We start from the raw sequence: 17,318 nt of genomic DNA, 5'->3' as shown, positions 1-17,318 counted from the left end.
GCAAGAAACAATTTATAAACACAGTTTCCTCTAATTTTTGATTTTGGGGATTTCTTACTTTTGATAAGGTAAGAGTAAATTTCACGAGTGGTCAAGACTACCCTTACCAAGATAAGAGAAAAACATCTCAATTTCACAGTCCATTAATTGTTGTCCATGGCAAGGAAAATAAGTTTTATATTTGAGGAACACTTAAAAATGCATGAATATTGTTTAATCTAATATAGATGAGGTAGTTATAGATGAGTAATTATAATGACTGGAGTACTACATTTCAGGGCTAAAGAAAAATACTTTACCCAGAGCACTGAGCCCAACAGGTACTGTAATTTCAGTTACTGTGTGTAATCAAGTACATTTATTCAAGTACTGTACTTAAGTACAAATTTGAGGACTTTTACATTAATTAAATATTTTAATCTCATGCCATTTTCCACTTCTATTCCACTACACTTCAGCGCGAAATGTTGTACTTCTTACTCCACTACTGTTATTAGATAACTATGTTACAAACAAACCATATAAAAGTATACAAGTGCTGCTAAGACAATTAGACGAGAAATTGGCAACTATTTTTATTATTGTATGTCATTTTTCCAGCTTCTCATATTGTACTGTATGTATGAGGACTTGTTGCTTTTTCTCTAAAGTTTTTCATTATTCAGATTTATTAGATTTTTATAAACCTTTGTGCACCTGTACTTTTACTTTTAATACTTCAAAGCATCTCCCTGAAATCACATTTAGTTTCTTTAAGTTTATTTGACAGTTTGTCAATTTCACTACTGCAGATGTTCTTCTTCATACAACCCTTTTTGTGTCATCTCCAGTCTTGTCAGAGTCTTTGCACACGGCACAACACCTGCCCTTATATAGTGTTCAGTGTTTACCTGCAGCTCACCTGCTCAGAGCAGGTTTGGATGCTTCGGAGCGTTTGGTGCATCTGGACTTCTCTTAGGCTTTCTTTTACCAGAAAATTAAGAGAAAATATGTTAGAAGTTTAAGAGAATGTTGCTGCATGAGGCCCGTTGACTTTCAGGCGAGGGAACTGGCAGTGCTAAATGTTACCTGATGTCTAGGTCTGAGGACTCAGTCGTGGGGCCCTCTACACTTCTTAGCTTATCAAAACCACCAGTTTCAATAACCAAACAGCCAACAGCCAGACTGGAGGCTCTCAATTCAAAGGTATTTTTCAATGTCCAAAGTTTTAGCTGACTGTCTGAGTTTGAAGTCTCCCACAGCGGCTCCTGAGAATCCAGACATAAGACATTTCTCACCTTGTCTCTTGAAAACAAGTGGGTGGGTGCAGAGACTTTACAGAGAGGTTGGCAGACGGGGAGAAATGTGCAATGAAGACACAAGTAAACACACAGAGGAAAAAGGTCAAATAAGACCATGTTTAAAAGTAAGGACAAAGAGAGATTCAAGAAGATAGTAACAAAGATACATTTTTTTGAATTTTCATGGAAAAGTTAAGAAGCTTACTGGTACAACTAGGTTTAAGTTTTACAAGAAAAAAAGGTTTCAGATGGAAATTCAACACATACACAAAATGTCTGAACCAATGTAGCAACTGAGTGAAATCTGAGGTCAGTTAATTTATTCTCTTCAAAAAGTGAGTGGGCGGAAAACATTTTAACACCTGCACCCTAGTGATAAAGTGCATTTTTAGCTTAAACTATCCTGAATCAGCACTCATGAAGGTGAATGGAGGTGCAGACGTTTCCTCTTATTTCAGAGCATATATTTCTAAAGCTGTTGTCCTGAAAAGGATAGGGTAAGAGGAATTGTTTAGTTTGCTCCAGATTAACATTGATTGGTTGCTATGTTGTCAGGTGACCAGAGAGAAAAATGTTGTGCAGTTTCTTCAGGAATCTGTCTCCTTCAGCAAAATCCCCGAATTCACCTTCCAGCCAGCTCCACGTGACAAGGTGTGTTTGCATGTTTATTTGTGTGTGTGTGTGTGTGTGGGTGTGGGTGTGTGTGTGTGTGTGTGTGTGTGTGTGTGTGTGTGTGTGTGTGTGAACTTTGGCAGTGCAGAGGCTAGTTTAAGATAACTGCCTTCATCAGGACGGAAATTCTTAAAAGACACTAATTTCCCTGCATTTTATGGATAAAAAAATATTTTTAGTAACAAAAAGTAAAGGAACATTTCAGAAGATTGTTCATCATTAAATCCAAGCAATAAATAGGCTGTATGTGTGTTTAAAATATGTGTGTGTATACGTTTAATAATCCATAAATAAATGCATATATACATACATAATTATTAATATTAGTAATACACTGAAAAGATAACCCTAAATATGATCATTAGCAGACTATTAGTATTATTATTATTTATTGTCAAACTCTGTATACGTAGAACTGATTCGATCCGCCCCCATAACTAATTTTAATTCCAACAAGTAACCAGTACCATGATCAATTTTCTGCGTTTACAACAAACCAAATTTCATTAAAATCTGTTCAGAATTAAGTGAGTTACAGTCAGCTTTGTAGTGACATCTCACATTTCCAGTGGTGGTGACGTAGCCAGATGACGGATGTTTTTGTGCATTTGCGCCTCTTATTGTGTAGGTACCATGTGGTTTGTCCAAGTGGTGTAGCCATAGCTAGCTGTCCAAGACGGTTGACTGTTTTTTGCATGCACACCTCACATGATGTAGGGACTCACATCAAGGTCCATTATTTCTAGTCTTTTTTTGATGATGACAGTGAGAATTTTAAAATAAAAGGGGGGGCTTAAAGATGATGATACGAATGGCTGTATGGTTCACTTTGTATGGATTGCTGTTAATGTACAGGGGTGAATATAACAGCATTTTATGGTTTATCTCTGTAATGTAACAACACCTGTCATAAAAAATGTACTGTGATAATGGCTGCTATATTAATGATGCACCAAAGCTTTGGACTGAAAAATGAAGTGATGTTTGTCTTTGTGCAGGTGTTGACTCTACAGGAGGTTTGTGCCTCTGAAGCAGAGGGCTGTCTGGTTAAAGAAGCCAAGAAATGGACCGCTAAAGCCGCCAAGGACTACAAGATCATCACCCATGGAGAGAGGGTGAGACTTATCATTATGATGACTGTCTGTATACATTTTCAGCAGCTTATAAAAAAAAAAGTAACATTCATGAGTGTCTTTGTGTGTCTTTTAGGCTCTGCAGATGCTGGAGAGTCGGTTGAAGCTGTTGTCAGGGGAGACGGGGCTCAGTGTGGAGCAGAAGATAGCAGAGGTGCAGGACAGCGTCAGGAAAGCCAAGGTAATTCTTTTCTTAATGGTTTTTAAATGTGCTTTTTCCCCACAGGTGAGCTAGCCTCTACTGCTCTGCACCTCATCATGTCGCCATTCTGCTCTCAGCCTCTCCCTTCCTCAGTTTTCACTTAACAAATAAAATCTCACGTAAAAATCGGATACAAATAGCCTGAAATGCTTCCTTATAGCAGAGAGGGGGCAGCTGGAGAAGACCTGCAACAGCTAAACTAGGGGAAAGTGAAGAGTTCATGTACCATAAAAGTTTAAATGGAAGCCTAGTCCCAATTAACCGCCCAGTCCCTTTAATCAGTCCGATGTGGCTATGCATTTTGACAAATCAAGGCCTGTCTGTATTAGAGGCCCGGTCAGGTTACCATGCAGTTCATTTTTATTGAAGTTCTTTGGATGTATAAAACCAGATGACCTGCTTGAGTTAAAGTTAGCCAGCTGCTTAGATTTTGTGTACAAATATGTATATTTGTTTAAACGTTTGTCAATATGGACATACCACTCACATTGTTAGCTTGGTAACATTCTCATAATTCAATCATTCATTTAATTGTAATGACACTGTGAGAGCACCTAAGAAGACAGAATTACTAGCAAAGTCAACAAGACAGATGCAAAAAAAGAGGTTAGTAAATGTAAAAGACTTTTAGAGCTGAAGAAAAGTGTCCGCTGAACTATATTCATGATTATCATAATTATGTTTTTAAAATTATTTTACAGAATTACTATAATTTTTAAGCATTTTGTCTGGTCATTTCTTGCTTTATATGTTTTTATTTAACTTTCTCTCTTTTTTTTGTTCGTTTGTTGAGGAGGTTTTTTTGGACTTTTCTCAGATTTCTTGTTACCTTCTGTGTTATTTATTCTTTTGTTGTTCATTACCTTCTTCCCATATTTTTGAAAAATTAAATAAATAATTAAGGCCAATCTGCCCGGGTTTCAAAAGGTTAAATAAATAATTTAATTCCATTTCCCATCTTTGCTGACAAACAGTTTTGTGCAAAAGGAAAGAAAACCCCTCCCATATAGATGCCTGTCCCAAATACAAGCCTGTTGAGGTCAACAATTTAAACACATAATAGCCCGGTCTATTAAGTCTACTGTAGGGCTATACTAGGTGCTCTATTGACAAGTCAAAATGTAAGAACAAGTGTGTTGTGTTGTTTCTGTCTCAGCTCAGTAGGGTGAAGGCTGAAGCCCGTCTGGCTCTGTTATCAGACAGTGTCACAGGAATCGAACTGTGGCTCCACAACGCCATGAACCAGGCAGAGGAGGAGCTGGAGAGGGAGAGACGCCTCAGTGAACAGAGGAAGTCGACTGAGGACTTTTCAGTAGGCAAAAACACACATACACGCACACACGTGCACACACACACACACACATACACACACACACACACACACACACACACACACACACACACAGACACAGACACACACTGTCTATGAAAAAGGCCTGAGACATTTGTAACACCTCATTCCAGACATGATTGTAGGGCTGAAGAAAATCAAATATCACAGTATGTTTGACCAAATACCTTGATAGTGATATTGTGACACTACAGTGCTTTCAAAAAATATTTACACAGTTATATATATAGTATAAATAATACATAGCTTCATTAAGGGCTCAGTTACTTCATAAGAAAGTTGTTTTCAATGTTACTCAAACACAGAGGAAGAAGATATATCTAACTCTGTTACACACGATACTTGTTATTATGATCTATTCATTGTTGGTTTATTCTTATTATGGGATTTGTTGATAATAAGGACAATACAGAATTTCACATCCCTTAAAAGTCAGATCTGTCAAAAACTGATCCAGTCAAACACATCAGAGTCATGAAGAGATGAAAACATTCTGTCTACTGTAAAATGATATCTTAATGTTCAATTGCCCGGCAAGGAGGGCTGTGGGTCCTCATTTAAGTTATATAATGAATTAAATATTTGGAGTATGAACCACATAGAGAAATATGTGAGATATTTTGCTTTTTATGTCAGTCTCATCTGGTTATTGTGTGTTTTTAATTTTTTAAAATTCTTTGTCAGGAAGATGAGTTTGAGCTGACTGACTTTGAGGACTATGAAGATGAGAACGGAGACATCTTTGCAGATCCAGTGTCGGCATCTGGAGTGTGTATTTACCCTGCAGCCTGCAGAGTCATCTATAGCTATCAGGTAGACATCGCATTAATGAAATGTACACTTGTGGTTTACACGTTTTCCTTCTGCAAAAATATTACAGCACATCCTCTCTAATCTTGGGGTTAAAGCTTTACATGGTCCTATTCAGAACTTCCTCCATACTTCAGAAATAAACCAACCCAACAATTCTCAAAAAAGTCAAAATGACAGCTTGACACCTCTCTAAAAGCTGTGGTCATGACAGTTGGGGAAGTGAAGTCACAGGCCAGAACATGTTGAGAAACAGTGTTACACACTGACAAATCAACACGGTGGAAGAGGAAGAAGTCGAGAAAAGCTTCTGCAAGCAATTTTAAAATCCTGTTTGGTAGCTTGATACGTTTAAATAGATAATTTTTATACATTATAGATAACTAAAAGTATACTTATAAGTATATAAAGTATATATAAAGTATGTCTGATCAAAATAATATAAAAGGTCAAATCTATCCAAAACAGTGGTGACCATCTGAAACCAAAGAAACCTCTGGATTAACTCAGAAATGAATATAAAAAAACTGAAAATGTATTCGTCAAAGGTAATGAACGGTGTTATGTCCTGTGTGTATACTACTGCAGTTGGTTAATTATTGAATGATGAAATTCATAATGACAAAAACATGTTACTTCCTAGGCTAGCCAATCAGATGAGCTGTCTATCATGGAAGGGGAGGAGCTTCAAGTGATTGAGGATGGAGACATGGAGGACTGGCTGAAGGTAATGTCTGCTTACATTGTAAACACAGTTCTCTGAATGAAGGGACTACCTCTCCTTACTGTTACATATTCCATATTTCTGGGAAATGATACCCGTGCTGTCAGGGTATGTGGAAGAGCCCCGCATTGGGATTGGGATCCCGCAGAGCCCGTGGGATCCAACCCAAATCTTACAGGAGCAGGAGGTGTTAACGCTGCTACGGGCGGTCAAAAAATAAACATTGGGTCCCGGAGTTGCCAGCAGGGCAGAGACACAGAGTGAAGTTGAGAAGAAAATCAGAGTAAGCTGTCTTTGAGAGACAAAGCCACATCTCTCCCTTCACACACCTGAGGAGTATGTCGCCCTGTGCTGCAAAATCCATTAGCTTTAGCAGTTTTTTTTACTCTTTGATTGTTAATTCATTTGTTCGTTCATTCATTCATTCATTTATGTATGGGCTTGACGGTGTTTTAAAGTAAACACAGTAAGTAGTTAATTTTTCATTGCATGTAATGGTACAACAATCTCTAATACACAGCTATTCCTATGTTATAAATGATTTTTTTTAAAGATCAGCTCAGTGTGTGATTAGAAAAGAGTCGAGTAAAAGCCCACAGGCCTGTCCCAAATAAGAGAGAGAGAGAGACACACACTGAATGTTTGCTGGATGTTTTCCACTGCCTCTCTGAAATACTTCCTGTCTCTGTCCAGGTGTGTAACTCGTGTGGTCAGGTGGGGTATGTTCCTGAGCGTTACGTGCAGTTCCTGTGTTTACCAGCTGAGGATTCTGCTCAGCTGGACAGCTCCTTCAGCTCAACCTCATCCACTGGGAACAAAGAGCGGGCAGGGAGCAGAGGTCAGAGTGTGTTACAGCTCAATATATCTCTACTTACATACTGCATCTAAAACACTGTTCCATGTTAGTGTGTAATGTGTATGCACAAATGATTCATAACAAGGTGATGTCATGTGAGTGTGTGGTTTGATTCCTGTGTCAGGAGTAGCCAGAGCTCTGTACTCTTACCAGGCCCAGAGTGCAGAGGAGCTATCCTTCCAGGAGGGGGCACTGATTCACCTGATCCGCTGTCGACATGCAGAGGTGTGTAATGAATGAAACTTTTATTGCTCCAGTGGGAATTGCTTTGCACAAATGAGCATAAAACATGCATCATGGAACATTAAGAAAGCATCATCACCAGAAATTTAACAAGGGCATTCAGTTAATTAATGTCAATTTAGTTTAATCCAAGTTAATTTAGTCATGTTAAATTAACTTAAAGAAGTGCCATCCCAGACCTGTGATTAGGGCTTGTTAAGCAGCTAAATGCTGCATGGGACAGATGATGTAATGCCTCTTTTTTTGTGGCATTATCTGTACCTATGTGGGGGCTGAATCAGACAAAAGCAGTCTTCTGTTGCCTAAATTTAAAGGGCACAATGTTCAAAATCCTTTAAAATCCCACAATCCCTCATGCTCCAATTAATTCACAAACTCATACAAGGATTTATCAAGCTAGACCATGCCCTGTAGATTGTTTAAATAGGGCCCATGAGGTTAGCCACATGGCATGCTATTGAGAGATGTAGTGATCCAAGGCTGGATTTTAGGTTATTAGTTTAATTGCAAATGTCATTTGGATTTTGAAGTTTTACTTAGTTTCTGTCACAGTTGAATAGAGTGTGTTTTATGATGAGTTAATAAGGCAGTTAAGCCTCGTCAGTCTTCTGCGGCTGAGAGAAAGTTGAACTCAAAAGGTGTACAGTTGTATATCTCTGTTTAATAAGGAAACTAGTTGTGAGAATCTTAGTTTTCTTAACATTTTATGGGTTTCTATTGTGTCGTTATTAGTTTGAAAAGCTGAAAGTAAGTTTCCGCTGGGGGGAGCTTGTTAGCATCACGCACCTACACCATATACCCCGGTGATATTTCAGAAGGTATGAAGGTATGAAATACTACACATCACCCAAGCCTACTCATTACATTACCTGTATGAATGTTATGTTTTACAGGTGGATGATGGGTTTTGGGAGGGAGAGCTGAATGGACGGATCGGTGTCTTCCCATCGTTAGTGGTGGAGCTGGTCCATGATGAAGGGGAGGAGGAGGAAAAGGAGGAGGAGGAGGTGAGACTGTAATCTCTGTATGCTTCATGAATAATTCTGGAAATCCTAACTTATCTAAATCATGTTACAAATACCACATAAAAGCATTATCTCACTTCCCCTCTGATGTTGGTCCCACCCAGCCTCTCTCCACCCCAACCATGCCTCCCTTCTCCCCCTCCGGCCCAACCACATCAGACCCCGGCTGTAGTTCAGCACTCGCTGCGACTCCCCCTGGCTGTGTGGAGGACAAACAGCAGGTGTTTCCTCTAAAGCTGGCAGACAACTCAGTCGGTGAGTGATGTCATAGCAGAGGGTTTGTTTCTTAATCTCCTTTCTAATGTCACTTTTCCTACATGAGAAAGCTGAGATGGTGATGGCTGTCAGTGTGTCTTTTGTCCCGTCAGAGTCTGCAGGCAGCAGCCACAACTCTCCAGATCTCTCCAGCAGTCGACTTAGACCAGTATGTAACCTTTGAACAAAATAATATTGTCGGTATAAATGAATATAGTTTTGGGCATATCACAGTGTCTGCTCAATGACAAAATGTAGAAAAGATCTTTGAACTGACAGGGATTGGCGATAATCAACACATCTCTCTCCTCCCTCTGTACTGTTTCAGTGTCGAGCACCTCCTCCTCCTCCGACACAGAAGCCTTCAGCTCAGCCCTGAGACAAAGACTAGTCACTGAGATTAATAATCAAGACTACAGGACTTGGTGTACTTTTATTATAGTATTGAACAAGTAACTTGTATTTGTCAGTATTTGTTAGGTTTTTTTCATTGGTCAACTTAGTTGAAAGATGAGGAATCTTACAACGAAGTTGACCAATGGAAAAAAAACTCCATGTGACATGTTTACATTGAATTATAATTCTTATTCATTTCCAAAATATCTTGTTTGGGGAAACAAATAATGAATCTTTACAGCCTGTTTTCTTTCCCAACTCATCAAATACCGTCTCTTGGTCAGTGATTTCAGCGTCATATAGTGATATGGTATAATATTGGCTGGACTGCGCCAGTTTGAAACCCTGCTGGTAAATGGGTCCAACAAACCATGGACTTTCATCCAGGAGCCCGCTTTTCACTTCCTTTATGAATGTTGAGCCAAACCATGATGGATTTTTTTTTCTAAACCATTTGTTGGACAAGGAAATGAATGTAAATGCAAGACGTTTCACCAATGTTTATTTTGAAAAAGATTATATGCATCTAACGAGAAGAAACTGTGCGTTCCCTATGAAAATGAAAGTTTATTTTGAAAAGACGCAATTAACAGGCATAAATTGTCCCGATACAGGAGGATATTTAGCATATAGAGACATGAACAGTGCAGACCAAGCAGCAATATTTGACGAGTTGGGATAACAGCATGTTGCTGTTTATAATTACAGTTTAAGAAAGGTAAAGTGGTGCTTTTTGTGTTGGCTTTCAGCAGAGAATATATGACCCATACTGTATGGGTATTTGATATTATATCCAATGCATAACTATAGCAGAGCAGAACAACTGATAATTTGTACAATGAAATCAAACAGTGAAATGCAGGAAGTACGTCTAAAACAAAACAAAAAAGTTAATTGGATGAATTTTAAGCAGATTATAGTGCATCTGTGATTAGCTTTCTTGATATTTTCAGGAAGTTTTTAAGTGATTTTTTTTTTTGGTGTTTTTTTTATATGATGGAGTATTTTTTAACAATCATTCATATTTAAAAGGTTTATTTCAGTGTAGTCTTCTCTCTGGCACTTGACCATTGTTCTGTTAGCTCTTTGGTTGTTTTCCCTGCATTCTTAACTGCAGGATGAGGCTGTTTAGAGGAGAGTAAAGGCTCTGTGAATAAAGCTTGTGTTCAGCTCTTCACCGTGCTCTTATCCTGTGAGGCTCATATCCTGCATAATAATCTAAACTTTGAATATAACACTTTCATTTTATTTTCTTCACATAAATGAATGGCAGGCTGCAAATAACCTTCTCTTTACATTTTTAAAAAGGTTTTTTCAAACCCTTTAAAATCAGACAGGCCTCTCATCCCCCCTGTGAAGCCTTGGTGACCCCTAGTGGGTGTTGGGTACCAGTGCTTCAGAAGCAATATTAGTGTAGCATATGACATGGTAGCCAGCACTGTGTGTAAACATGACATGTCGCATGTTAAACTGAAGAAAATGTAGAACAGTATTTGATTTTCTTTGAAAATATTTCTTTGAATTGTGTGGCTTGAAATGAGTTGTTAAAACACATCTGAAAGAATATTGAAAGAACAGCACAGTGAAGAGAACATGCAGGATACACCAGTTAACATCATAATGGTCCCTTTTATTTTAGAAATAAAATATTACATTCTGCAAGCATTGACTTCACCAGTAAACGTGCTAATCCAAATAAACATGATATTGTGCAGTTACTATATGAGAACATATCTTAGAATGTGACTGCTGGGAAATCCAAGGACATTTTGTCGGCATTATTTTGCACTTTAGTCAAATTGAATCATTTCTTCAAAAACAATTCTTAATGAATATAAATGTTTTTCTACTGCATTTTATAGTTTTGGATTTTATAAAAAATCATACTGGTGAGGTTGATGTGTGTTTTAACTATGGTATGGTCAATAATGTAACATGTTGGTGTGATTATACTGTTGTTTACTACCAGGATCCTTGACCGATGTCAACAAGCTTAACAACAACAAAACACACTTAAACAAGTCCGAAAAGCAAACTTCTGGTATTTATTTTTTAAGAGTAAATTATGATACATCTGCATATTTACAAGTCTGTCACATCACTAACGTGTATATTGTGCATATGATCTAGGCCCTGCTAGTAAGGATAAATACATTATACATCTCTAAAACATAAAGAGAGAGATCACAAACCCCCTGATTTTATCAAGCTGTTGAGGCTTTTTAGCTTTTGCGCTTTTCAGTGGTGCTTCAATATGATCGCTGTTGATCTTTGTAATGCTGGATATCTCAACATTTTGGTAGAATTATCATGATGTTTTTACATTTATAATACATAATTTTTCCCAAGTCCCAGGGCAGCAACATGGTACATATGTTATGAGCTGACCAAAGTGGATTTGTTATTTGTCCAGCTGTCAAAAAACAAAACTTGTATTGTCATGAGTCACACACCTAGCAGTATTTATGTTGTTATATGTCTTTTTAAAATACCAATGAAGATACAAGCAACTGAACTGGAAACTGGAAAAAGTAGCACACTGGACCTCTTAACTGAACTGGATTTGTTCTTGTTAATATTCATACATTATGAATATGACATTGCTGGTGTGTGAAACCTTGTTCTGAAAGTGACATTGTAACATTCAGAAGAATGAATGCCACAGTGGATCTTTTACAAAATAAAATATACTCTGTATATAATTTACGAATAATACTATGGCCACATTCATTCTCTGAATATTCACTGTAAAGCTTTCCGATCAATTCTGCTTTATTTTTAACTTTGCTTTGTAATGTGCTTAATTACTAACAACATTTCTTGACTACTGGGCCCTAGTTCACCTCAGGACCAGGACACAAATTATTGCATAAAAATATTTGCTTGCTGATGTGTCACACTAGGTATTACCAGGTCTATATATATATATATATATATATATATATATATATATATATATTCAGAGAAAAAAAATTACACTCAGTACATGATCCAAACATTTCTGTAATAACTCATGCAGTGAAGTGTCAGACCATACAATAAGAATACTGACAACAGAAGAAAAATAAGCTTGTGCATGTTAAATTAATATTTTGTTTTTATCTCCATGTATTTCATATCTTTACCTACACTAACATTTTAGCAAACTAAACAAAAAAACAAAAAAAAAAATACAGGATCTAAGTGTAAAAAAAACGTGACTCCTAATTACATCTTGACATGTAATTCGTCCAAGTGGTATTACTGTTGCTAGCCGTCAAATTTGACCGCGCGCACCTTGTATCGCTGGTATCGCGTAAAGCAAGCATGGCTAATGCTAGCTAAGCAGCATAAAGACCATGGATGTATTTGGGAGAAACTGGAGGGAGGACACCGAATATTATGCAGCTGCATGTTATCATAACTCGGCTGTTGTCTGTCAGATAACAGAAAATTATATAAAAGGCGAAATATTAACAACACAAAACACCACAACATCACCTTTAATGGACAACAGGCGCTCTGAGCGGTGCTAAAGCTCGCTATGACAGTGGAGCGCCAGGGCTAAAAGGTAAGACCTCATATATTGTTTTAATTTGTGTGTTTGTCTTAAAAATTAACTGGTTAGTTACCGGTCAATCCTTTGAAACGTGAGCAGATTGGCTTGATTTATTTTAAGAGCTGGGAAGAAGGCAATGAGCAACAAAAGTGACCCAAAAGAAATTGAAAAGAAACCGGTTAAAAGTACAAGAAAATTACCAAAAGAAAAAAAAAAGAAAAGCAAAAAAGGTTCAAACAAAAAAAAATTGTAACACAAATTTAAACATGAAAATAATAATAATACCTTTATTTATATAGCACCTTTAAAACTGTTATTTACAAGCTGCTTTAACAGACAATGCAAAGGCAGGAACTGAGGGAATGATAAAAATGAACAAACATGCCAAACAGAGAAAGATCTTTAAAAAATAAGTCAATCGTAAGGCATGAACAACATGTGAATACAGGAGGTCAACAAGAATAAATCAAATAAAAAGAATTAAAATGATAAAAAAAAAACTGCCAGATCTCAAAAGGCGTTAACGTACTTAATACATTTTTTTTATATATAAGATTAAAGGCAATAAAAGACGCTAAAAATAATATAAAAAGACGACATCACGATAAAACAAAGATGAGATAAAACGGATAAATAAGAGATAGATGAACAAGTAAATTAAAATGAAAAGATGATAAGAACAGGACATCAGAAGGATAAAGAACAGATAAATAGATTAAGAACTGCAAAATAACTGAATAGAGAGATAAAAAATGAATGAATAAATAAATAATGATAATTATGAATACATTTGTTTCCTAGTTTTGTTTTTTTTACCTTAGACATTTACCTATCTTTCTTAAAAATAATTTTCTAAATCGACTATTTTGTGAAACATTGCCTTTTTCCAATATTAAAAAAAAAAAGAAGAAGAAGCACCAATTAGCTTAGGGTGCAATGTTTTAAATACTTGTATAATGCATCTGAAATCAGCACAAGCAGGTTTTTGAATCTACCAGCCAAACTGGCAGGTGGACAAAAAAGTTTCCAACCCAGAGCACAAGGAAAGTGATGTTTTTCCAGGTTTCAAAAGGTTAATGTGTGTCAGGTCACTGAAAGCAAAGTTAATCAAAACTGACATTCCTAATGTTGGCCCTTATATTCTTCTACATACATACATACTTACTTTGAAAGAACTGGGAAAAACAGTAGAAACTATGCTTTCAAGACTTACATGACTACATATGGGTTTTTGCAGTACAGCCACCTGTTTGGTTTCACGTATACAAACTTACTATCTGACCTTGATAGACTCCATGTTTTGGTGACTGCATGCAACAGTCAGGACAGACCTTTGACCTTGACTTCAGAGTTTCACATTCAAACTGCTGTTTATTGGAGGGGAGAAAAATCTAGACACAGAGCTCCACATCAGTCTGTGTTGAACAATATGGCTACTGGTAGCTGCACCTTTAAGACATCCCATATCTTTTTATATACATGAGTCCACATTTGCAAAGCAATGTACATATAAGATGCATTATGCCAATGTTATGGTGCTTAGATGGCTTTAAGTATAGTGCATAGATAAAAAAACACAAGAACACTGTCCTCTTTACACATACTTTTAGGCATTTACAAGATTATTTTGTAAATGACTTTTCAGCAGGTTAACACACAAGCACACAATGTGTTGAAAAGTATCACATAGCTTGTTAATATTATAAATATGTCAGTGTCAGCATAGCAGATTGGGAGCATATTTACTGAAGCGATGAAGTTGGGTGATGGAAATACACTTTGATTGCTGGATGTGTGATGCGTTTGGTGACCAGCAGGGGGTGACACACAATTGATCATGATCATTTTGAAACATTAAGACAAACTCATTAAGAGATCAAGAAAGTATCTACATTTTCTGGATTAAAATAATATTCTGTATTTCTTATGGACAGCATTTTATACTTTGTAGAATGGAGACGTTCTGGCCACATGTCAGCTTGAGAAAAAAAGAAAACAAGTCACACAGCCAAACAGCAGATGACTGAAGTAAAATGTTGGGGCAAAAGAAAGACATACAGTAAGAGAGTAAGAGAAAAAGTGGGTCAGCAGACTACAGGCCCCATGGTTGCTTTCCCATAAAGGCCAGGAAATGACGTTGACCTCTGACATGTAACCTTTGAACTGTGTGTGATAAACTCCTTCTGTTCTAACCAGTCTCTAGAGAGGGAGTCTCCAGGGCAGGAGGCTGGACTGTGTACTGGGCGGACCGCCAGCAAGTCCTAACAAATACAAATTCCCTTCTATGGTTTAACGTTACCATGGTGTTTCTTATGACAAACATGCCTCACTGTAAAGTTTACTCAAATTCTAGAAATTACAAACATATTTTAGTACTTAATGTATTCTATCTGGTAGGGAAATGTCTCAAAACGTGAGCACAAAATAAAGCGATAGTTCACCCAAAAATGGAAATTCAGTTATTATCTATTCACCCTCATGCTGATGGAAAGTCAGGTGAAGTTTTAATAGCCCACACAACACGGGGAAAAGGCATTGCACTCATCTCCCAAAAATCCTAGCAAATCGTAACTAGGATTCAAACGTCAAAAAAAACCCCAACATAATAAAAACACAAAATGTCTCCATACTGCTTGTCTGAAGCAATAAAAGTTTCCTGAAGCCCTGATGTGCCACGTTGTTTTCAAAGTGGTCACTGGGGTCATGGTTTTGACCTTGTTGTAGCCTGTAGAATGTAGCTCCTAGTGTGGGAGCCGCGTTCACGTATGTGTGCTCGCACAAGACCAACGAGAGATCGCGGTATCGCCACGTCAGTGTTTACATGCTACCTGAAAGCCTCCACAACACACAGTAGTTTTAAATCCAACAAAGTTTGTTACTTTCTGTTAACCCCACAAGTCTCTCTCTGTGTGTGGGGGACGCCTCCAGGTAACATGTAAACACTGGCGTGCAGATACTGCGAGCTCTTTTGCACGAGTGCACATACGTGAACGTGATTCCCACACTAGGAGCTACAGCCTACAACAAGGCTAAAACAAGGCACCAGGGACATTTTTCAAAACAACTTGGCACGTTGGGGCTTCAGAACACTTCGGTTACTTCAGACGAGCAGTATGGAGACATTTTGTGTTTTTTTTGTTTTTGGTTTTTTTTTTATATTTGAATCCTGGTCCCCATTTGCTGCAATTGTTCGGGAGATGAGTGCAGTGTCTTTTCCCTGTGAACCTCCGGCAGTGTTTTGTGAACTATAAAACTTAACGTGACTTTCCATTTGCATGAGGATGAGTAGACAATGACTGAATTTTTATTTTTGGGTGAACTATCCCTTTAAACTAAAGCTATCTGCACTGCGAACCACAAGGCGAGAAGATTGTCAGTGATACGCTGGGTTTTTTTTAAATGGGTAAAAATGGTAAAAATTGTCCCCATGCAGGAAGTAAAATTGTCCCTCTTGTTAAAATTTGCAGTGCTGCTAAGCAGTGTATTAGGGTCACTGTTAGGACACATAACTCTTAAGACTTTGAGAATGAGGTTATTGGGAAAAAAGCCATAATTTTGAGGGGGGAGTTATTATGAAGAAGATCTGTAATATTTCAAGATTAAAGCTGTAATGTTACAGAAAAGTAATTTTGATGCGACCTCTAGCTCAGGGCTTCTGCAGCGGTCCGGGTCCAAGTCTGGACTGTGGCCCTGTGCTGCAGGTCATTCCCCTTCTCTCTCCCACCTTTCCTGTCTCTCTCACACTGTCCTATAAATAAAGGGAAATGCCCAAAAAATACGATTGCTTCAGGAACAAAATGTTTAATGATTAGACTATGTGGATTACTTGAAGAATCATTTCTTGGATTATTTTTCTTTACAGTAGCCCTATAGTTCTGACACACTCTTGACACAATATGATGTTTAAACCTTTATTGCATGTCTTATTTATGTCTTCTTTTGTTTCTAAGTGATTATTTTTGTGACACTGCACTGCACAGCCAGTTATTTGATGTCCTCTTATTTTGGACTTTTTGTCAATTAAGTTGAAATTTCTTTGACAGTAATCTTCAGTAATGGTGTCGAACTCAGTTATAACCTATTTTTTTCAATGTATTTAAATCAAGCATAAACTTCATGAACTAAGTGTAGGTTGATGTAAAAATGCTTCATATTATTACTTTAATAGCTGCTTTCCCATCTTATCCTTAATTACTTTAATATTTTAAAAAGCTAAGCATTGGCAAGGTTGTTTTTTCTATCAAGAGTGCTTTTAAGCCAATTTTCTTGTTATGGAATTTCTTTTGTTTTTTTACAACCTGGATCGTCTTATTTTTTGTAATTTCAGCTAAAATTATACTACAGGTTATATTGGTGCTTTGATCATCTACATAAGCAGAGTGTTTTTAAAAAATGAAGTCTTGTAAAACCAGATTTTGTGTAATTACTGTTGCCCTGAAGATCCCATCATTTCAGTTATTCTACAAAAAAAATGCACCAAGGTTGTAAAAAAGTAGTATTCATTTAAATTTTTTCACAATGGACACAATTTTACACATTATGCACTCTGGACAACAGCTTTAGATTGTTGCTGCAACATATATACTGGCCTTGTGATAGTAGAGACTGCACAATAAATGTTAAAGGCGAAGTTGTGTGTACATATACTTTATACACATGTAACTATGGTAGAAACAACAGCTCTTAGTGCCTGTAACCAGGCTATTCTAGTGTTGGAATTGGTAGGTTTTGTTCCAGTCCATCAGAATGAGTAGTTTATATGGTATGATGTATACAATGTTGTGTCACATGTCTTAGTAGGTTCTACTGCATAATCACATGAGGAGAAGCGAA

General features: G+C 37.2%; 1 protein-coding gene across 2 annotated transcripts in view; it reads left to right on the top strand.

The window, feature by feature from the left end:
- Positions 1–11,784, top strand: part of LOC121948552 (F-BAR and double SH3 domains protein 1-like) — a 30,327-nt gene extending 18,543 nt beyond the window's left edge. The window contains exons 10-21 of one of the 2 annotated variants that reach the window (XM_042493971.1): positions 1,836–1,931; positions 2,951–3,067; positions 3,162–3,266; positions 4,444–4,599; positions 5,323–5,451; positions 6,092–6,175; positions 6,866–7,010; positions 7,153–7,253; positions 8,165–8,275; positions 8,401–8,551; positions 8,665–8,720; positions 8,880–11,784. In XM_042493971.1, the coding sequence (XP_042349905.1) occupies positions 1,836–1,931; positions 2,951–3,067; positions 3,162–3,266; positions 4,444–4,599; positions 5,323–5,451; positions 6,092–6,175; positions 6,866–7,010; positions 7,153–7,253; positions 8,165–8,275; positions 8,401–8,551; positions 8,665–8,720; positions 8,880–8,930 (1,302 nt within the window). In that variant the 3' untranslated portion in view covers positions 8,931–11,784. Of the gene's footprint in view, positions 1–1,835; positions 1,932–2,950; positions 3,068–3,161; positions 3,267–4,443; positions 4,600–5,322; positions 5,452–6,091; positions 6,176–6,865; positions 7,011–7,152; positions 7,254–8,164; positions 8,279–8,400; positions 8,552–8,664; positions 8,721–8,879 lie in introns of both variants that reach the window. The other variant, XM_042493970.1, reaches the window with a different exon arrangement.
- Positions 11,785–17,318: the final 5,534 nt, after the last annotated feature.

Source organism: Plectropomus leopardus, chromosome 9 (assembly GCF_008729295.1).
Source record: "Plectropomus leopardus isolate mb chromosome 9, YSFRI_Pleo_2.0, whole genome shotgun sequence".
Taxonomy (NCBI): Eukaryota; Metazoa; Chordata; class Actinopteri; order Perciformes; family Serranidae; genus Plectropomus; species Plectropomus leopardus.
Note: the sequence above shows the minus strand (reverse complement) of the source record. Positions and strands in the feature narration are given on the sequence as shown.